A 22853-nucleotide genomic window follows, 5' to 3' on the forward strand; every position below is an offset into this window, starting at 1 on the left:
GCTAGGGCCTGTCATTTTTTTAAAAGTTTTATTCATTTTAGAGAGGAGAGAGAGAGGCAGAGAGAGACAGAGAGGGAGAGGGAGAGGAAAGAGAGACAGAGAAGGTGGGGAGGAGCTGGAAGCATCAACTCCCATATGTGCCTTGACCAGGCAAGCCCAGGGTTTCGAACCGGTGACCTCAGCATTTCCAGGTCGACACTTTATCCACTGCGCCACCACAGGTCAGGCCGTCATTTTTTTTTATACTTAAGTCTCCCTCTTCCCTCTGTGTCATTTTTAAATTTCTATCTTTGAGATCACTATTTCTTTCATTTGAATGGTCAGCTCTATTTCCATGCTCACTAGTTCATTCTTGATTTCATTTATTGAGTTTTTTTATCTCCAGAATTTCTGTCTGGTTGTTTTTTGATATTTTAATCTTTTTGATAAAAGTACCCCCCCACTCCAGTGCATTAAATTGCCTGGGGTTTTTTTTGCATCTTGTATTTTCACAACTTGAATCTTGAATTTTCTGTCATTTATATCCCAGATTTCCATGTGTTTAAGTTTGCTTCCTGGAGAGTTTTCATTTTCTTTCTGAACTGTGTTGCTCCCTTGGTTATTCATGGTATTCAGTGGCTCCTCTGTCTAGACATCTGTATGAGTGGCTTTTTTCTAGATTACTTCTAAAAGATATTTCTATTATATTTCCTGTAGGTGGCATTGAATCACAAGTTTTGGGTTTGTGAAATCCTCATGCTGACTCCCACCATGATGCTGGCTATTGTCAGTGTAGCCAGCATGCTGGCGAAGGTGTGGGCTGGGGCTGGGGTAAGCGGGCTGTCTTCTTTGTTTTACCTCCCAATATGGCAACCTCGGCCACGGTGTGGTCTCCCCTACACCCCAACCAAGGACCAGATGCAGAGTACCCTTTTTGCTCCAGGGAAACAGTGGTTCTGTAGTGTCAGTTCTCAGGTATGCATCGATGTCCTCTGCACCTCAACACCAAGAGCGAAGGGAGGTAAGTTCTGGGAGGCTGGGTAACGGCGGGGCCTTGTGTCTTTGTTTCTCTCCTGGAATGTGGACGACGGGCTGACCCCGGGTTAACCATGGGACAACCGGCAGTGTTCCAAAGCTTTGTCCCCTGTCCAGGTCCCTGCACTTGGCTGCTGCTCTTGTTTTTCACTCCTGTGAGAATGCCCACTGAATCTCTCTGTTCCTCCCAGCCAGAGGAAACCTAGACACAACCTTGTTTCATCCTGCTGTGAGCCTCAGCTTCAGGGCTGTGTCCTTGGCTCTCTTTTTGTTTTTTGCCTCCCTATCTGCTCCTGCCTGCCCACCTTTAGTTGCTTCAATGCAGGATCTTTCATATGTGCCTTTATGCCAAGCTGGGGTTCCTACACTGAGTTATAGCTGTCAAAATTGTTGAAAGTTCAGGGGGAGAGACCAAGGAGATCCCTCACACCACCATACCTGTGATGCTGAGTTACTTTAAATTGGGATTTAAAACCATGATCTACCAGTTAGTTCTGATCCTCAATTTATTCAACCACTAGTAAAGTCTAACATTGCATTGGTCTCTGATTTACAAAGATAATTTTAAACTCCTTTAAGCCAAGGAAACTATTGTTTAAAATGAAATATTATAAAGAAATCTAAATATGTCAATCAGGAGCAAAGATAATTTGTCTGATTAAGGGAGGGTTGTGTCTGATCTTTACTGGTACTTGATCATCCTGTTTCGTGGCTGCTTATGCCCTGGGTTAAAGTTTAAGGAAAATAAGCACAAGCTTCTGGGACCAAGGAAAGTAGAGCACCACAGAGTTTTTCGTCCTACCTTTAACTCTTTCTCTGCCACACTTAACTAGAGTAATTATTTTATCTACCATGTTTCATTTTAATTTGTAGTGTTAAAAAATCCTTTCCTTTGGTATGGTAAGTGTAAAGTTTAAAAGTTTAGGTTGAGTTGTTATCAGTATTACATTTATTTCTGGCTCATGGTATGAGTTTCACTTCTGTAGATAATAAAACCAGCTGGCTGAGTCGGGATATCATTTAACTCATCAGCTAATTTGTGTAAAAGTCCCTTAAACTCATTATTACAAGCAAAAGAAGGGCTAGGGGGCATTGTTAGGCTGTGCTTAGGGCATTAATTGGCCTTACTCGAGACCTGTTCCAGAGAGTGCAGTCTTAAAATCCACTGGTACAGCAGATCGTAGAAATTGGTATGTGAGAAATGCTTTTTAAGTGTTAGCTCCCTTTCTTCTGTTGCAGCCCAAATACTAAATTTCCTAACAGTTAACTATGTTGGCAATGTCATTCATGATAAAACCTCTAGCACAGCAGTATTCCGCTTTCAGACTCTGACAAAGCTTCAGAACTCACAAAATAGCCTGTCAGTGGCACAGTGGATAGAGCGTCAGCCTGGGATCCTGATGACCCAGGCTCAAAACCCCGAGGTCACCAGCTTGAGCATGGGCTCATCCAGCTTGAGCACTGGCTCACAAACTTGAACATAGGGTCACTGGCTTGAGTGTGGGATCATAGACATGACCCCATGGTCACTGGCTTGAGCCCAAAGATCACTTGATTTCAAGCTTGCTGGCTTGAGCAAGGGGTCACTGGCTCAGCTGGAGCCACCTGGTCAAGGCACATATGAGAAAGCAATCAATGAACAACTAAGGTGTTGCGACAAAGAATTGATGCTTCTCATCTCTTTCTCTTTCTGTCTGTCCCTCTCTCGCTCACATACACACACACATACACACACCACACACACACACAAAGGAACTCACAAAATATTACACACGCATACAATTTCTAGCAAAATTTCAAGGAATTCATAGGCTTCAAGTAAAGAACTTTTGTTTTAGATTAGAGCAGTATAAATGTGAATCGTGATTGATTAGCCATTCATTATTATGAAGTTATAAGAAGTATTATTTATATTCATCTTATTTCTAAAAAGGAAAAGTACTTTACAAAATAAGGTCTGCATGTCATGCAATAAAATGAAAAATAAGAATTGAGGAAATTAGCTGTAGGAAAAACAAAGATGGAAAAACAACAAGAAGATGTAGCAGGAGTACAAGTTTCACGCGTGTGAAACCTAGAGACACAATAGCGTTTTCAGGTTCCTGGCCCAAGCAAAGACCAAGGGATGACAAGAGTATTTGACCTGCATTTTTAGAATCTCCTGGGCCCTTTCTCTCTATTTTTCTACTTCTTTATATTGTGTTGCTTCTTTGTGAAACTTTTTCTTTTGTCTTTTCCCTTTCCTGCTCTATTTTTTTTCCATTGACTTTTTTCATGTAGCCTTCCATCTGTCTTTCTTATTGTGCCCTCATTTGAACTATGTGACTCTAGTGGCGAAATATCTTAATTTTATTATATCCTCATTTTTGTTTTTAAAATCAGTTTAGTTTAAGCTTGCACTCCTTTCCCACACCTCAACCAGAATTATTTACATTTTACATTCATGTGATCCATTATTGACATTTTCTAGTTCACATTTTTCAATTTATTTAGTATTCCCTATTCTTGCGTTAAATTATGCTCCTGATTGTTATAGTGCAATTTTAATGCTAAATCAGTATAAGAATATATCAAGTGTTAATCTATTATTTTGCATCATTCCAGGGAGAAAATTTATAATTAAGAGAAGATGTGGATGTGATGAAAATGGAATTTATGGTACTGTGCTGTGTTTTCTTATTATATGTAACTCATAGTTCATAGAAGCTGTTACTTTATTGCTTTTAAATAAAGTTTAATATTTATTTTATTGATTTTAGAGAAAGGGAGAGAGGAAGAGAGAGACAGGAACATTTGTGCCTATATGTGCCCTGATCAGGGATCAAAACGGCAACCTCTGTGCTTTGGGATGATGCTCTAACCAACTGAGCTATCTAGCCAGGGTACCTTTGGATAAATTTTATATTTCAGTATTTTTAAAGAAAATTTTTTCTTCTAAAGCTTACATATATATTTTGTGAAAATTAATTTATTTTATTTATTACTTTTGGTTTAAATTTTCTGCTTTCCTTGTCCCTGTTTTTTATATAAGAATTATTGTGGCCCTGGCCGGTTGGCTCAGCAGTAGAGCGTCGGCCTGGCGTGCGGGGGACCCGGGTTCAATTCCTGGCCAGGGCACATAGGAGAAGCACCCATTTGCTTCTCCTCCCCCCACCCCCTCCTTCCTCTCTGTCTCTCTCTTCCCCTCCCGCAGCCAAGGCTCCATTGGAGCAAAGATGGCCCGGGCGCTGGGGATGGCTCCTTGGCCTCTGCCCCAGGCGCTGGAGTGGCTCTGGTCACGGCAGAGCGATGCCCCGGAGGGGCAGAGCATCGCCCCCTGGTGGGCAGAGCATCGCCCCTGGTGGGCGTGCCGGGTGGATCCCGGTCGGGCGCATGCGGGAGTCTGTCTGACTGTCTCTCCCTGTTTCCAGCTTCAGAAAAATACAAAAAAAAAAAAAAGAATTATTGTTCAAATGCATAAGTACATTGAGTCATTTATACTTTTAATCAGACTATTATAGTATCGTTTATTTTTCTAATAATATTTTATTTTTAAAATAAATATTAATTTAGACATCATTCTGCCACAGATTCGTAATTGTACTAATAGTGGCAGGTTTCTGTTGAGTGGTTATCGTTTATCAGGCACTATTTTAGGCACTTTATATTTGTTAACTCATGTAATCTGCATCACAATCATGTAAAGTAGATACTATTGTTCCTGTTTTGCTAGTGGGCTTATTTAACATAATGACACAGTACCTGTTACGAAGAAATTGGTTTGTTATAAGCATCAAGATATGGACTTCGGGTTAGTGACTCTATTTACACATGATTAGTTAGCTTTATTGTATACTAAAAGGAATGCAGCAAAATTAAGGTGACATTTAAACATTTGAATGTACAGATCTCTCAAGAGTTCAGATTTGATGTTTTTAGACCAAATATTTAATTTGTAAGTGAATATAAATGATCCTTAGAAAGTAATACAGTTAATCTTTTCTAATAGTTAATTATAAAGTTGTTAATATGTTGACAGTACCATGTGAACAACACTAATGCAGAGTTTGGAATTATTTGTCAGATATGAAATGGTTTTTTACTGCCACTTCCTAGTAACGGGACCCTACGAGTTGTCTTTTTAGCCACCACCTTTTCCCCCATCTTTCTACCTGTGCCTTGTGAGTTCTTAGTCACAAGGTAGTAAGCATTACTGAGTAGAGTCACAGTGTACATCTGACACCTTTATAAATTTAGTTTCCAGTCTGAGTCAGATGCAGCGGTTTGAACAAGCCTTAACTTCTTCCTTTTAGCTTCCTTTCTCTTCCTCATTACAGATATATTAATGTTTATTATTCTTTTCAAGCACCTCTTTTACTCCATTTCCCACACTCTCAAGATGTAACTTAGCCACATACTTCACAGGAGAACTTCAGGTCAAATCTCCCTTAATTTCCTTCACCTTCCTAGACCTTCCTATGCCAGTGTGCATTCATATTTTCTTCCCTCCTATCTCAGAAAGGCTTATTTTTCTACAAGGCTGCTTGTGCACTAAATTCCATTCATTCCCTTTGACCAGCCTAGGAATTTATTCTATTAAGTAACTCACTTCTGATCCTATACCTTTCATCCCAATCCTTTGACTGCTTCCATTTACCATATTTTTCACCCCATTAGATGCACCTGACCATAAGGCACACCTAGGGTTTTAAGGAGGAAAATAAGGAAAAAAAATCTGAACCAAATGGTGTGTTAAAATATTTAATAAAAGACTGTATTTTTCACTTCATAAAACGCATGGGCATTTTCCCCTCCACTTCTGGGGGGGGGGGGGAGTGCTTCTTATGGAGCAAAAAATAGGGTGTGTAAACATGTTAAAATCTCTTACCTGGCCTAAAAGACAACACCACCCAAAACCCCACCTTTGATACTACCTATCCCTCAAGAAAATGCTATCTCCTTACAGTGAGTACTTATTACAATATTTTGTCTTTTTCGCATCCCACTGGATTCATATAGTTGCAATAGGAATAGCCATTTATGTGCTAATCCATTAACCTGTATAATCACTGGGTACAGTTGATTCACTCAAGATTAGACACTTAATTTAAGTAGGGCCGGAGTCCTTTATAAAGAATTTTGAAACTGAAACTGAGAAAAATATACAACTCCACCATCTCTTTGTGTGCCTGGACTGTAAAATGCAAGCTCTGGAGCTCTTGATGGTCATATTTCATACCGTGGAACAAAAAAGCAATGCAACTACACTGGAAAAAGGAGGGGAGAAAATGAAGCAAACCTATAGAGAGGAACCATAGAAAGAATACTAATGATCCCTGGTTCCACGTGTTTGCAAGACTCAGGCACACTATTGACCTTGCATTCTGAGACACCACAGTATTATTGTAGTAAGCTGTTTACTTAAGCTAGTTCAAATTGGATTTCTGTCACTTGCAAGTAAAAAAAATCACTAACCAATGTACTTTGTTTTTTCTTTTGCTAGAAAATTTCATAGAAAAACTAATCCATACTCCCTGTTTTACTCTTCACTTCCCACTTGGTCCTTAATATAATCTGATTTTTGTACTATTCTGTTGCCATACCCATTGTCCTGGGGTTTTTTTGTTGTGTTTTTTTAAATTTTTTTTTAATTTATTCATTTTAGAGAGGAGAGGGAGAAACAGAGAGAGAGAGAGAGAGAGAGAGAGAGAGGAGAGACAGAGAGAGAGAGAGAGAGAGAGAGAGGAGAGACAGACAGAGAGAAGGGGGGAGGAGCTGGAAGCATCAACTCCCATATGTGCCTTGACCAGGCAAGCCCAGGGTTTCGAAGCGGCGACCTCAGCATTTCCAGGTCGACACTTTATCCACTGTGCCACCACAAGTCAGGCCCATTGTTCTGTTTTATTCTTTAATTTTTGTAACATTTGACATTGTGCCCCAGCTCTTTTTTGATATCTTTTTATTTGACTCTAGATCACAGCTAGTCTTTCCTAAATCTTCTTTTCTAAACTGAGCTAGGAAGCATTTGAGATCTTGCTTCCTATCATGTCATCAGTATGACTCAAATAAACTCTTACAGAAATTCTCAAAAACAAACAAACCAATAGATAAAAACAAAGAGCTAACCTTTACATAATGCTTACTATAAGCTAGGCAGTGTTATAAACAGTTTTATTTAATATTAAATAAATATTAATTTATTTAATCTTCATAATAACCTTATGAGGAAATATCTTGCATGGGGGTCATGAAACACAGCACTATAGTGTCACATGATGTAGGGAAAGATTTTATTGAGAAAAAGCTTAACATGGAGAGTAGTAGGGAGAGTGCACATAATCTTCAAACTCTTATCCTACAGTTTAAGTCAGTCATAGTCTGCATGCACCATGATAAAAGTTGCAGTAGAAAAAAACCCAGCCTCTGTAATATTTTACATATTTATTAGGTTAGGTATGGCAGGGAGTGTTTATGCAACCATGCACCATGGAAGCTTCCTTATAGGGTAGATAGCCTTGTTAGAAAGGGTTGAGCTTAGCACTGGCTGGTTGGCTCAGTGGTAGAGCATTGGCCTGGCGTGTGGAAGTCTGGGGTTTAATCCCCAGTCAGGGCACACAAGAAAAGCGACCATCTGCTTCTCTCCCCCTCCCCCTCCCCTTCTCTCTCTCTCTCTCTCTCTCTCTCTCTCTCTCTCTCTCCTTCCTCTTCTCTCTTCCCACAGCCATGGCTCAAATAGTGAGCAAGTTGGCTTTGGGCACTGAGAATGGCTCCATGGCCTCACCTCAGGCTCGTTTGCTGAGCAACGGAGCAGTAGCCCCAGATGGGCAGAGCATCACCCTGTATGGGGCTTGCCAGGTGGATCCAGTTCGTGGCACATGCAGGAGTCTGTCTCTTTGCATCCCTGTCTCCTTGCCTCTCACTTAATTTAAAACAAAAAGAAAGAAAGAAAGGGTTGTATTCATTCAAACATGGTGATCTTTGCTACTAAAATTTTGTGAGGGCAGGGAATTGGGGGCCGAATGAGCTTCCAGAGCCATCGTGATTTGTCTCTCATCAGACACATACTATTATGTATCACTTATATATTTTTACGGAAAACAGGCATAGAAAGGTTAAGTAATTTTTCTCATGGTCATGTTGCTTTACAAGTATAACAGCTGGGATTTAAACCAAGTATTTGATTCCAGAACTCATGTTCCTAAATGCTGTACCAAATTTCCTCTTTATATTGCCTTTTACTTCTCTGAACATTCATTCTTAGACTGCTTATCTGCTTGCCTCTAAAATATTGGGATCCCCTAGGTTTTTATGTTGGACCTTTCTTCTTTTACAGATATATGTTCTTTTTAGACAATTGCATCCAATCCTATCACTTTAATAAGAACCATTGTTATATCTCCATGTTATTCTTGAAATAGATGTATATTTTCAGTTGCCTATCAAGGAAATTCCCAGGATAGCCTGTAGTTTGTTTTTTTTTTTTTTAGAGAGAGAGGAATGGAGAGAGAAAGAGAGACACAGAAACATTAATCTGTTTTTATATGTGCCCTGATTAGGGATCAAACTGGCAACTTCTGCTCTTCAGGACAATGCTCTAACCAGCTAAGCTATCTGTCCAGGGCTAGATTTTTTTAAAGAAAAATTTAAATTTATTTAGTACCCATTATATTTCCTCAAAGCTTTCTTTTCATGCTTTTCTGTTCCCATTTTTCTTTAGATGGTTTGTTTTCTATCATCATTCACCCAGTTCTTGTCATCAAAGATCACAATCTGATGGCTACCATGTTATTCTTTTCTTTTTCTGAAAAGGTAGAGATTATATCATCATGTTTAAGCCATCTATACTTGTGGCTATAGCAAGATCTTATTATGTGTTTCATCTATGAAATCTTACATTCCAACATCCCACTCTTTGACAACAGTTTCTTAATTCTTTCAGTTCTCTCATTCCTTAATCCCTGTTGATGTTTTCCCACACTATTAAGAAAGTATTTTCTTTTACCATTTTCCTGTATATAGAATCCTATCAAAGAGGTAATTTGCAACAGTGCCTAGGAATATGGACTTTGAGTAGATAACCTTATACTTCCAGCAATGATGGGATACTTGGTATTGGTTTTACACAATTGTAAAAGAAGACAAAATATGCAAAGCAATTTTTTAGACATTGAACTATAGGCAACATCACTGTAATCCTTCAAAAGAGAGAAACATTCAAGGTTTGCCCTACCATTTACCCCTGCTCTCAGATTGGGGCCATCTCCCCCAGTTATAGCTGTGGTACAAGAAGATAAAGCCTAAGTACAGTGGTGATCATGCTGAGCTGAGAAGGCATATATTGGAGTACAGAGTTGCTACAGTACCTAGAATTTGTGGGACAGAATACCAGAGATAAGGAAGCTTTTCAGAGTGGGTAACCACAGAAGACTAAAGGTGTCCCTGAAGTTCCTGCAGAGAGCAGGCTTTATATGTGCAGGATGAAAATCCGCTAGACTTTGTAGAGAGTGGCTGCTATGGGCTGAGTGGGAAGGAGATAGCAGCAATTGCAGTATTGGGGTAATGTTGGAATTCTGACCTGGCCATAAAAGAGAATACTTGCTGAATATCTTGCGTGGCATGCAAGGTCATACTTTAGGTATAAGGACCAAGCCCTAGAACTAAATCAAAACCAGAATGGACCCATCTTAGCAAAGGATAAAACCAAGCCTGAGAAGATCAAGAATATCTGCCAAAAATTTAACTCAACATCCTTTAAGGGAAGTTAAAATAGTCCAGAGTTCCATGATCACTATTAGGTATCAGCCAGTGTCCAGCATACAATAAAAAAAATTATTAGACATGAGAAGAAATAGAAAAATATGACCTGTAGCTTAGAGGAAAGTCCGTCAATAGAAACCAACCCCACGATGACCCAGATGTTGAAATTAGAATACAAGGACTATAAAACAACTATTATAAATATTTTTGAGAATTTGAAGGAAAATATCTATATGGTGAATAAGCAGTGGGAGAAGAATCTCAGCTGACAAATGTAAAATATAAATAAACCAAATGGAAATACTAGAACCAAAAAATACAGTATCTGAAATTAAAAATTCCCAGTATGGCCTTAACAGCAGATTGGGAATAACAGAAAAATAATTAATTTGAAAACAGATTAATAGAAAATATTGACTCTGATTATATAAATATGAACAGAACATCCAAGACATGTGAAACACCATTAAGAGGACAAGAAAGAGAAAATGCTACAGGATACAAGTTTTTAAAAATTATGACTAAAAATATCTCAAATTTTGAGGGTGGGTTGACAACCTATAAAGCCTCTAACCTCAGCAAACCTTAAGCAGCATTAATTCAAAGAAAATCATACTTAGATATTTTCTAGTGAAACTTCTGAATACTAAAGATAGGAAAAAAATCTTAATAGCATACAGAAAAAAAGTCTCACGTCTGGAACAATGATCCAAAAGAAGGCTAATTTCTGATCAGAAACTGTAAGACACACTTTAAATATAAAGATACCTACATGCCTGACCTGTGGTGGCGCAGTGGATAAAGCATCAGCCTATGAACACTGAGGTCACTGGTTAGAAACCTTGGGCTTGCCTGGTCAAGGCACATATGGGAATTGATGCTTCCTGCTCCTCACCCTTCTCTCTCTCTCTCTAAAAAAAAATTAATACATTAAAAAAAAAGAAACCTACAGATTATAAGAAAAAGGATCCAAAAAGATCTATCAGGTTAACTGTAAGCATAAAAACGTGTTAAAGCTATATTAATTTCTGACAAAGTAGACTGCAAAAAAAGGAGCAGTGCCAGAAATAGAGAAGGATTTTTCATAATAGTAATAGGAGCCTTTCAGTAGGATGCTTCCAAATGTGTATATACCAAATAACAGACTTCAGAACACATGAAGTGAAAATTAATAGAACTAAAGAAAGGAAAAAACCCACAATTACAGTGGGAGACTTTAACCTTTATTTTTCAGTAATTTAAGAGTAAGAGACCAAAAATTCAGTAAGGATATAAAAGATATGAACAAAACCATCAACTGTCAGATAAAGAATACTATGCCCAACAACTGCAAAATACACATTCCATTCAAGTGTCCATGGAATATTGATAGATCATATGCTGGGCCATAGGTTTTGTCACAATAAACTTCAAAACTGATACCTTACAGAGTGTGTTCTCTTACCATAACGTAATTAAAGTAAATATCAATAACTACATATCTTGAAAATCTAGAAAAATATGTGGAAATTAAACAAACTTGTAATATAATCCTTGTGCCAAAAAATGTAAAAATAGGGAATTTAGGTATATAGGTTGATAATAAAGACACTAAAGTTAAAATTTGTGAGATACAGCTAAAACAGTAATTAGAGATCTATGATTTAAATACTTATATTTGTAAAGAAAAAAGGTTTAAATCAGTGGTCTATGTTTCCACGTTAAAAAGCTAGAAAAAGGTAGATTAAACTTAAAGTCAATAGAAAGAAAGAAAAAATGAACGGAAGAATCAGTGACACAGAAAACAATAAGGAAATTCACACAGCTATAAGTTGAAAATGTTAATAAAAATAAGATGGCTCATTAAGAGAGAAAGCGAGAATACAAATAATATTTAAAATATTGAAAGAGGGGCTACCAGTGGCTATAGATGCTACAGACATTTAAAAAATATGATTAGGGAATATTAAGAACACCATTCTGCCATTAAGGTTGAAGATTTTGATGAAATGGAATAATACTTTCAACAGCATAACTTACCAAAACTAACACAGTTTATCTGTAAAAACATTCCCATTAAGAATTCTTCAGGCTCAAATAGTTTTTCTAGAGAAACATTTAATGCAGAAGTTATATCAATCTTACAGAAGCTTTTTTAGAAAACAGCAAGGGAAGGGGAAACCCACAGATCACTTTATGAGGTCAACATAACAATGATACCAAAATCTAACAAGATACTACCTGAAAAGAGAATAGCACTTATAAACATAGACTATAGGTCAGCAAACTACAGCTTTCAAGCTAAATCTAGCTTGCCTTTCTCTCTCTCTCTCTCTCTTTTTTAAATCAAGAGAGACAGAGACAGAGGAACAGATAGGGGTAGAAAGGCAGGAAGAGAGAGTGATGAGAAAAGCATCAATTCTTTGTTGCGCCACCTTAGTTGTTCATTGATTGCTTTCTCGTATGTGCCTGGATGGGGGGCTCCAGCTGAGCCAATGACCCCTTGCTGGAGCCAGTGACCTTGTGCTTCAAGCCAGCGACCTTGGGCTTTAAGCCAGCAACCTTGGGCTTCAAGCCAGAGACCTTTGGGCTCAAGCCAGCGACCATGGGTCATGTCTGTGATTCCACTCTCAAGCTGGTGAGCCAGCATTCAAGCCAGATGAGCCCACGCTCAAGCCAGCAACCTTGGGTTTTGAATCTGGATCCTCTGCGTCCCAGGCCAATGCTCTATCCACTGCACCACCACCTGGTCAGGCCTCTAATTTTTAAAATAAAATTTGATTATATACAACTACATATGAGTCAAGTTCCCTCTGAAAAGAACCTGAGAACTAACTTAACACTTGTTCCATAACAAAGGTTAACAATATAATATATCTTATTTGTTGAAAGAAGTATGTTTTTTTTTTTTTTTTGAAGTATAACTATTGTAGTCAGTGGTGGGATTCAGCTGGTTCACACCAGTTTGGCAGAACCAATACCTAATTTTTTGTTAAGTTCTGTGAAGCAGTTGTTAAAATGGCACTTGATATCAAGGTTCTCTCTAAGGTTGGTGCTTGGGTAGTGCCCAGTGTGGAAATCACAAATTTAGATTCTTTGCTCTTTTTTAACATTCATCTGTGCAACAGCATATTTTAAGTGCAACAGGGTATTCGAATGTTCGTTTCATCCATAGGTGAAAAAAATTTCATGAAACTATGCTTGTAATATTTATTCATTCATTTCATAAAACTCATTATACCTTTGATGAAATACTACATTTTAATCCCCTCACGTTTGTTAACGTCAGTAAACAAACATATAACATAAAGAGAAAAAGTGCCAAACAACCAGAGGGTGACAAGCTGTCATTAGAAATATCTTAAATAACAGTTTTATTGTTTTTTTGTCAGGTATTATTTAATATTTTTATTATTATTTTAAAACTCTTTCTTATAACATAATTTAGTTTTATATGCCTCTTTTATTATTCTTATTTAAGTATTAAATTCATGAAACAATAAACTACCTTTTGGTATATCTTTTATTTATACTTATAACAGTCATTAGGGCAGAGAACTGGTTGTTAAATTATTTGAATCCCACCATTTACAGTACTGTATGAGTTACAGTTGTATAATATAGTAATTTAACATTTAAATACATTACAGCCCTGGCCAGTTGGCTCAGTGGTAGAGCATCGGCCTGGCGTGCAGGAGTCCTGGATTCAATTCCCGGCCAGGGCACACAGGAGAGGCACCCATCTGCTTCTCCACCCCTCCCCCTCTCCTTCCTCTCTGTCTCTCTCTTCCCCTCCTGCAGCCGAGGCTCCACTGGAGCAAAGTTGGCCCAGGCGCTGAGGTTGGCTCTGTGGCCTCTGCTTCAGGCGCTGGAATGGCTCTGGTTGCAACAGAGCGACACCCCAGATGGGCAAAGCATTGCCCCCTGGTGGGCGTGCCAGGTGGATCCCGGTCGGGCGCATGCGGGAGTCTGTCTACCTCCCCGTTTCCAACTTTAGAAAAAAAAACAAAAAACAAAAAAAAAAACAAGTAAATACATTACAAAATTATCACCACAACAAGGATAAAAGTGCCACATCAATATGGGTAAAGGCAGAGACTTGCTCTCACCAAAAAAAACCCCACCCCGGCCCAGGCCGGTTGGCTCAGTGGTAGAGCGTCAGCCTGGTGTGCAGGAGTCCCGGGTTCGATTTTCGGCCAGGGCACACAGGAGAAGCACCCATCTGCTTCTCCACCCCTCCCCCTCTCCTTCCTCTCTGTCTCTCTCTTCCCCTCCCGCAGCCAAGGCTCCATTGGAGCAAAGTTGGCCCGGGCATTGAGGATGGCTCTGTGGCCTCTGCCTCAGGCGCTAGAATGGCCCTGGTTGCAACAGAGCAACACCTCAGATGGGCAGAGTATCGCCCCCTGGTGGGCGTGCCAGTGGATCCCGGTCGGGCACATGCAGGAGTCTGTCTGACTGCCTCCCCGTTTCCAACTTCAGAAAAATATCAATACAAAAACAAACAAACCCAAAAACAAAAAAATACCCCACCCCTAGATCCACCCACAATCAGGAGGAACCTCAAAAAATAAATATATAAACAGAGCTTCTCCCTAAGGAGTAGGGCCTTTGTACCTCACTCAGGACATCCTAGCCCTTGGTTCCTGCACCAGAGAAATGAGCCCCAAAGAAATCTGGCTTTGAAAACCAATGTGAAATAGCACTGTGTAGGGAGTGACCATTCCACTCTTAAAGTGCTTATATGCAGACCCACTAGCCCCTGCACCTGGTGCAAAATGTACCAGTTTGAGGGGAACTTAGACCATATGTGAAGGGTTTCACCTGCTAGGCTGGATGTGCCTGCCAGAGGGACAGAAATCTATTGAGGACTGGTACACTAGCAGATGCCATTTATACAGGCAAGGTCCCTCCACCTTGCTGGCATCAGTGCAGGCAGGTGCCATTTTTGCATTCCCATTCTAACCAGCTATCAGTGGGCAAACAGCCCTGCCCCCACCTCTGTCATCTGTGTGACTCTGTCAGATGTGGTAGGTGAGCAGCTCAACTCCCACCCCAAACCACCCAAGTTGTAGCTCCATCCCTGCCACCCTGCACTGCTCAAGCTGCAATGCTAGATGTGGTGGCAAGCAGCCCCACCCTTGTTTGCAGCTGTGGTGACCTCACTAGAGCCAATATGCATGCACAGCCCATGCATGGGGCACCCCTTAAGCACGAGGCTCAAGCAGGAGGGCTGCTTTTTGGGACTCCACGGGTCTGAAACAATTGAAGACAGTTCTAGAGAACAATCAAGAACTAGGGAAAAATTCATCTTTTACACTGAGTCACTCCTTCAAGACGGGGAGAGAACTATTTCATATAATACACAGAACCAAATATAGAAAGTCAAGCAAAATAAAATAAAATAAAAGAACAGATTCCAAATAAACCCCAGAAGAAAGCTTTAATAAAATGGAGGTAAGTAATTTACCTGGCAAAGAGTTCAAAGTAATGGTCTTAAAGATGCTTACCAAACTGAGGAGAAGAGTGGATGAACGCTTTGCGAACTTCAGTGAAGAGACAGGAAATATAAGAAAGTACCAATGAAAACTCATAAAGCTCAAGAGTACAATAACTGAACTGAAAAGTATACTAGAGGGAATCAGTAACTGACGAGAGGATTCAGAAGAACAAATCAGCGATCTGTGGCAGCAATGCTTATATCAGACAAGTAAACTTGAAAACAAAGAGTGTAACAAAAGACAAAGAAGGACATTACATAACAATAAAGGAAACAGTTTAACAAGGGAATATAATATTTGTAAGTATGCACCCAACACCTATATAAATTAATATATAAAGTAAATATTAATAAACATAACTGGAGAAATTGATAGTGATACAATAATAATATGGGACTTTAATACCCCACTTACATTAAAGGATAGATCATCCAGACAAAATCATTAAGGAAACATGGACCTTAAATGACACATTAGGCCAGATGTACTTAATAGGTATGTATAGACCATTCTATCCAAATGCAGCAGAACATACAGTACATTCTTTTCAAGTGTACAGGGAACATTCTCCAGGATAAATCACATGCTAGGCCATGAAACAAGTCTCAGTAAATTTAAGAAGATTAAAATAATGTGGTCAGCATGTTTACTGACCACAATGCTATGAAACTAGAAATCAATTAGAAGAAAAAACACAGGCATATGGAAACTAAAGAACATGCTACTAACCAACCAATAGATCAATGAAGAAATTGAAGGAGATATTTTAAAAAACATTTTGAAACAAAGAAAATGGAAACACAACATTCCTAAATCTTTGAGATGTAGCAAAAGTAATGCTAAGAGGGATGTGTACACCAGTCTACATGTTCCTCAAGAGGCAAGAGAAGTCTCAAATAACTTTACACCTAAAGCAACTAGGGAAAAAACAAAGTTCAAAATTTGAAGAAGGAAGGAAATAAAAATGAAAGCAGAAATAAGTAGAGACAAAATAGAAAAGATCAATGAAACTAAACTGGTTCTTGGAAATGATAAACAAAATTGACAGACTTTCAGCCAGATTCATCAAGAAAAGAAGGGCCTAAGTAAATGAAACCAGAAATGAAACAGAAGTTAAGCTGATACTACAGAAATACAAAGGGTCATAAGAGGCTACTGTGAACAATTATATAAATGGAGACTTGACTTGGGGTGGTGAATGCAGTATACAGATGATATATTATGGAACTGTTTACCTGAAACCTGTGTAATGTTATTAACCAGTGTCACCGCAATAAGGCAAATAAAAAAATTATTCTCCAACAAAGTGGACCTAGAAGAAATGGATAAATTCCTACAAACACACAAACTTCTAAGACTGAATCTTGAATAGAAAACCTAAATAGGCCAATTACTATTAATGAGATTGAATTGGTCAAAAACCTTGCAACTAACAAAAGTCCAAGAATACATGGATTTACAGGTGAATTCTGCCAAGCATTCAAAAAAGATTTGATAAAGATACTTACCTTTATCAAACTATTCCAAAAAATTGAAGAAGAGATGCTTCTAAATTCATTTTATGAGGCCAGCACCTCCCTGATACAAAATCAGCCGAAGATACTGCACACAAAAAAAGAAAATTACAGGCCAATATTGGAAGAATTAATATAGTTTAAAATGTTTATAATACCCAAAGCAACATACATATTCAGTGCAATCCCTATTATAATCCCAGTGGCATTTTTCCTAGAACTAGAACAAATAATTCTAAAACTTGTACAGAACCATAAAAGATCCTGAATAGGCAAAACAATCTTGAGAAAGAACAAAGCTGGAGGTATAATACTCCCTGATTTGAACTATAGTACCTGTACAAAGTTATAGTAATCAAAACAATATATATGGGCCTGGCCTATGATGGTGCAGTGAATCAAGTGTCAACCTGGAAACTGAGGTCACCATTTTGAAACCCTGGGTTCGCCTAGTCACGGCATATACAGGAAGCAACTACTATGAGTTGATGCTCCCTGCTTCTTCCCCTTTCTCCTCTCTCTAAAAATCAATAAATAAAATTTTATTTATTTATTTATTTATTTTTAATTTTTTCTGAAGCTAGAAATGGGGAGAGACAGTCTGACAGACTCCCGCATGTGCCCCACCGGGATCCACCCGGCACGCCCATCAGGGGGCAACGCTCTGCCCACCAGGGGGCGATGCTCTGCCCCTCCGGGGCGTCGCTCTGCCGTGACCAGAGCCACTGTAGCGCCTGGGGCAGAGGCCAAGAAGCCATCCCCAGCGCCCGGGCCATCCTTGCTCCAATGGAGCCTCGGCTGCGGGAGGGGAAGAGAGAGACAGAGAGGAAGGAGGGGGGGAGGGGTGGAGAAGCAGATGTGCGCTTCTCCTGTGTGCCCTGGCCGGGAATTGAACCCGGGACTTCTGCACGCCAGGCCGACGCTCTACCACTGAGCAAACCGGCCAGGGCCTATAAAATTTTAAAAAAGGAAAAAAAGTTAAAAAAAAACAACACCCAGTATATATGGTATTGGCATAGAAATGGACACATAGCTAAATGGAACAGAACACAAAGCCCAGAAATAAACCTACACATATTTGGTCAATTACTCTATGGAAAAGAAGGCAAGAGTCTACAGTAGGTGAAAGACAGTCTCTTCAATAAATGGTGTTGGAAAAACTGGACAGCTACATGCAAAAGGATGAAACTGGACCATTATCTTACCCCACATATCAAATTTCAATCAAAGTAAATTAAGACATGAACATAAGATCTGAAATCATAAAAGTGCTAGAAAAAACATAGTAAGCTCCTTGATATCAGTCTTAGTGATATATTTGGGGGGATCTGATTCCACAGGCAAGAACAACAAAAGTAGAAATAAGTAGAGTGATACCAAATTAAAAGTCTCTGCATAGTGAAGGAAATTGTCAACATAACATAAAAGCAGCCTATTAAATGATATTTGCAGATTGTATATTTGATAAGGAGTTAACATACAAAATACATAAAGAACTCATATAACTCAACATAAATAAAACAATTCAATTAAGAAATTGTCAGAGCATCTGAATAGACATTTTTCCAAAGAAGATATACAATCATCAACAAGCACATGAAAAGATGTTCAACATTATTAATCAAAAGGAAAATGCAAATGAAAACCACAATGAGATAACACCTCATACCTGTCAGATGGCTATTATCAAAAGTAAAGAAATAACAAGTAGTGAAGATTTGGAGAAAAGTGAACCCTTATGCAACTGTTTGTGGGACCATAAATTGGTATAGTTAATATGGAAAACAGTATGGAGGTTCCTTAAAAAATTATAGAACTACCTTATGATCCAGCGATTCCACTTCTGGGTATTTACCAAAGGAAATGAAAACATTAATTTGAAAAGATACATGCACCCCTATGTTTATTGCAGTGTTACACACACACACACACACACACACACACTAGCCAAGCTGTGGAAACAACCTAAATGTCCACTGAAAGATAGACAAATGGATAAAGAAGATGTGTGTGTGTGTGTGTGTGTGTGTGTGTGTGTGTGTGTGTGTGTATAAGATAGAATATTACTCATCCATAAGAAGGAGTATAATGTTGCCCTTTGCAACAATAGGGATGGGCCTAGAGGGTATTATACTAAGTGACATAAGTCAGACAGAGAAAGACAAATACTATACGATTTCACTTATATGTGCAATCTAAAACACAAAACAAAACCAGAACATACTGATGGTTGCCAGGGGAGAGGGGGTTTCAGGGCTGGACAAGATGGATAAAGGGGATCAAGAGGTACAAACTTCCAGTTATAAATTAAACAGGTCATAGGGATATAATATACAGCAGAGGGAATATAGACAATTTTGTATGGTGACCTATGATAACTACAGTTATTCTGGTGATCATTCTGTAATGTATAGGGTGGGGCAAGAGTCAGTTTACAGTTGTGAGTTCACGAAACACAGTTTATTCTTGTATTATTATTTATTAGCCATTATAGTATTTTTCATATGAACAATAGTAAACTTACTTTTGTTCTACCCTGTGTATAAATATCAAATTACTATGTTAACACCTGAAATTAATATAGTACTATATGCCTATTATACCTTAAGAAATATAGATATGTCTTATAACAAACAGTAGAAAAATAAAGTTTTTAAAAGTATTTACAACAGCATCAAAAAGCAAAATATCTAAGAATATATTTAATGTAAGATATAAAGATCTGTATACTAAACTAAGACAGATTCAATATTGCTAATATATAATTTTTCTTCCAAATTGATCTATATTTTCAGACTCAAAATCCCAATAGGTTTTTTTTAAAGAAAGTGACAAGCTGATTCTAACATTTAATTGGAAATGCCAAAGACCTAGAGTAGACAAAATAATCTTGGAAATGAACAAAGTTGAGAATTTACAATCCTGATTTCAAGAATTATTATAGTCCCTGGCCAGTTGGCTCAGTGATAGAGCGTCAGCATAAACCTGGATATCCCAGGTTTAATTCCTGGTCAGGGCACACAAAAGAAGCCACCATCTGCTTCAACACCCTTCCACCCTCTTGCTTCTCTCTCTCTCTCTCTCTCTCTCTCTTCCTCTCCTGCAGCCATGGCTTGATTGGAGCAAGGTGCCCCGGCCAGGCGCTGAGGATGGCTCCATGCCCTCCGCCTCAGGTGCTAAGAAGAGCTCAATTGCTGAGCAATGGAGCAACGTCCCAGATGGGCAGAAAATCGCCCTGTACGGGGCTACCCAGGTGGATCCCGGTTGGGGCATTAGCAAGAGTCTGTCTCTGCCTGCCCTCCTCTCAATTAAAATTAAAAGAATTATTTTAAAATTAGAATATAGTAAAATCTAAAAGAGTTCATAAATATATCAGTGGAACAGAATAATTATTTACATATCTTATTTTATATATGATTCAATATATATTTACACATATAATATTAAAGGTATATATCTAAGTATTTTTTAGCAAGGTACCAAAGTAATTCAGTGTTGAAAGGAAAGTAACAAATAATGATGGAACAGTTGGAAAAAAACATTGCTGGAGGAAAGAACCTTAATCTCTACCTCATACTATATTTTAAAATTAAATCAATATCGGCCCTGGCCGGTTGGCTCAGCGGTAGAGCGTCGGCCTAGCGTGCGGAGGACCCGGGTTCGATTCCCGGCCAGGGCACATAGGAGAAGCGCCCATTTGTTTCTCCACCCCTCCGCCGTGCCTTCCTCTCTGTCTCTCTCTTCCCCTCCCGCAGCCAAGGCTCCATTGGAGCAGAGATGGCCCGGGCGCTGGGGATGGCTCTGTGGCCTCTGCCTCAGGCGCTAGAGTGGCTCTGGTCGCAATATGGCGACGCCCAGGATGGGCAGAGCATCGCCCCCTGGTGGGCAGAGCGTCGCCCCTGGTGGGCGTACCGGGTGGATCCCGGTCGGGCGCATGCGGGAGTCTGTCTGACTGTCTCTCCCCGTTTCCAGCTTCAGAAAAATGAAAAAATGAAAAGGAAAAAAAAAAAATTAAATCAATATCGGCCCTGGCCGGTTGGCGCAGTGGTAGAGCGTCGGCCTGGCGTGCAGAGGTCCCGGATTCGATTCCCGGCCAGGGCACACAGGAGAAACGCCCATCTGCTTCTCCACCCCTCCCCCTCTCCTTCCTCTCTGTCTCTCTCTTCCCCTCCCACAGCCGGGCTCCACTGGAGCAAAGATGGCCCCGGGCGCTGGGGATGGCTCCTTGGCCTCTGCCCTGGGCGCTAGAGTGGCTCTGGTCGCAACAGAGCGACACCCCGGAGGGGCAGAGCATAGCCCCCTGGTGGGCAGAGCGTAGCCCCTGGTGGGCGTGCCGGGTGGATCCCGGTTGGGCGCATGCGGGAGTCTGTCTGACTGTCTCTCCCCGTTTCCGGCTTCAGAAAAATACAGAAAAACAAAAAACAAAAAACTAGGAACCATTCGTACCATTAAATATTAATGGTACACAATGTAAAAGGGCTATGTATTGGATGCTTTATATCTTTGATTCCCAGCTACCTGGTTCTCCCAGGAGGCAACCCCAAGAATGCAATAATTTATTCTTCAACATTAAATGTATGTATATTAATATTAAATAAATTGGAGCTTACTCTAAAAAAAAAAATCAATATACTTAGAACACTTAGAATAATACCTGACATATAGTAGTAGGTGATCAGTAAATACTATATGCTGTTGGTATTCATTTTTTTATTCAACCTCGATATTGTGAAGACCTATCACCTCAAATCACTTTTCTTGCCATTCTAAAATTTTTGGTCCTTTAGTTATAGGGAAAAACTGTACTGAACTCATTAGATATCTTTTTTATCCCTATATTTAAGTTGTTGTATATTATTAGAGAAGAGGAGATATAGCCATGCTGTGGTGAAGACGACTAATTTTCACCAAATTTAGTTTTTCTCTTTTTATATAATTACAGAGTTTTAGCTGGGCCCATGGCCAGAACTATGTTTCCTGGCATCTCCAGTGACTGAGTTCTCACCAGAATACAAGCAGAAATGATGTATACAGCTTCCCGCCTGGGCAGTAAAATATTACATGCATGCTCCTGCAAGGTCTTCCCTCTCCCTACAGCTGGAATTGCCTGCAACCCAACTTCAACCATGCAAATGAGGAAACAAACACCACAGGGATGTGGAAAAACAAAATAGAAGGCACCTGGGTGCATAAGTGACCTGGATCATTCTCCTCGGACTATTACATGAGAGAGAAATAAACTCCTGTCTTTTTAAGCCATTGAATATTGAAGATCTCTTTGTAAAGTAGTGTAACTTAACCCAAAAAACCCATTTGGTATTCTACACCATTACCTAAAAATCCTTCTTGGTATTCGACTTCTATCTTCTTCTGGGTCAAATCTTGGCTTCTTTTCCCAAGTCTGTTACGACACCCACACACAGATGCGCACACACTTAGCAGATGACTTCACCTGCTTCATAGAGAGAATGGCAGCCATTAGAAGAGAGCTCCTCTAAAGTCGTGCCCTCAAGTGTACAAACTTAATATGTACTCAGTTTACTTCTTTGTCATCTCAGTGAAGGTTGGTTCCCTCTCAGCAATTTTTGTACCTGTATTTTGGATCCCTCTCTTTCTCCTCAGGGACTTCCCTTCATCAGTTATATTCTGTCATCTGTATTGTCAGTCTTTTCCTATCAACATTAAATATATCTCTGGTGCAGCCAGTATAGAAAACAGTGTGGAGGTTTCTCCAAGAATTAAAAATAGAACTACCATACGATTCAGCAATTCCATTTCTGGGTATTTATCCAAAGAAAATGAAAACACCTATTTGAAGAGATATATGCACCTCTACGTTTATCACAGCAGTATGTACAATAGCTAAGACATGGAAGCAACCTAAATGTCCATTGATAGATGAATGGATAAAGATATATATATGGGCCCTAGCTGGTGGCTCAGTGGATGGAGTGTTGGCCCAGCATATGGACAGCCCAGGTTTGACACCCAGTCAGGGCACACAGGAGAAGTGACCATCTGCTTCTCCCCCAAATCCTGCCCCTTCCCTCAGACAGTGGCTTGATTGGTTCAAGCATGACCCCATATGCTGAAGATAGCTCCATCAGAGTGC

The 22853-nt window shown here is 39.5% G+C and overlaps 1 protein-coding gene across 12 annotated transcripts in view; it reads left to right on the plus strand.

The window, feature by feature from the left end:
* CCDC18 (coiled-coil domain containing 18) overlaps window positions 1-22213 on the plus strand; it is a 209139-nt gene extending 186926 nt beyond the window's left edge. For 10 of the 12 annotated variants that reach the window (XM_066268671.1, XM_066268666.1, XM_066268663.1 and 7 more), the window contains one exon: window positions 21684-22213. In XM_066268671.1, coding sequence (XP_066124768.1) covers window positions 21684-21734 — 51 coding nt within the window. In that variant the 3' untranslated portion in view covers window positions 21735-22213. Of the gene's footprint in view, window positions 1-3618; window positions 3673-21683 lie in introns of all 12 variants that reach the window. The other 2 variants (XM_066268664.1, XM_066268674.1) reach the window with 1 other exon arrangement.
* The last annotated feature ends 640 nt before the right edge of the window (window positions 22214-22853 follow it).

The sequence above is a fragment of the Saccopteryx bilineata genome, chromosome 3 (genome assembly GCF_036850765.1).
Source record: "Saccopteryx bilineata isolate mSacBil1 chromosome 3, mSacBil1_pri_phased_curated, whole genome shotgun sequence".
NCBI classification, from domain to species: Eukaryota; Metazoa; Chordata; class Mammalia; order Chiroptera; family Emballonuridae; genus Saccopteryx; species Saccopteryx bilineata.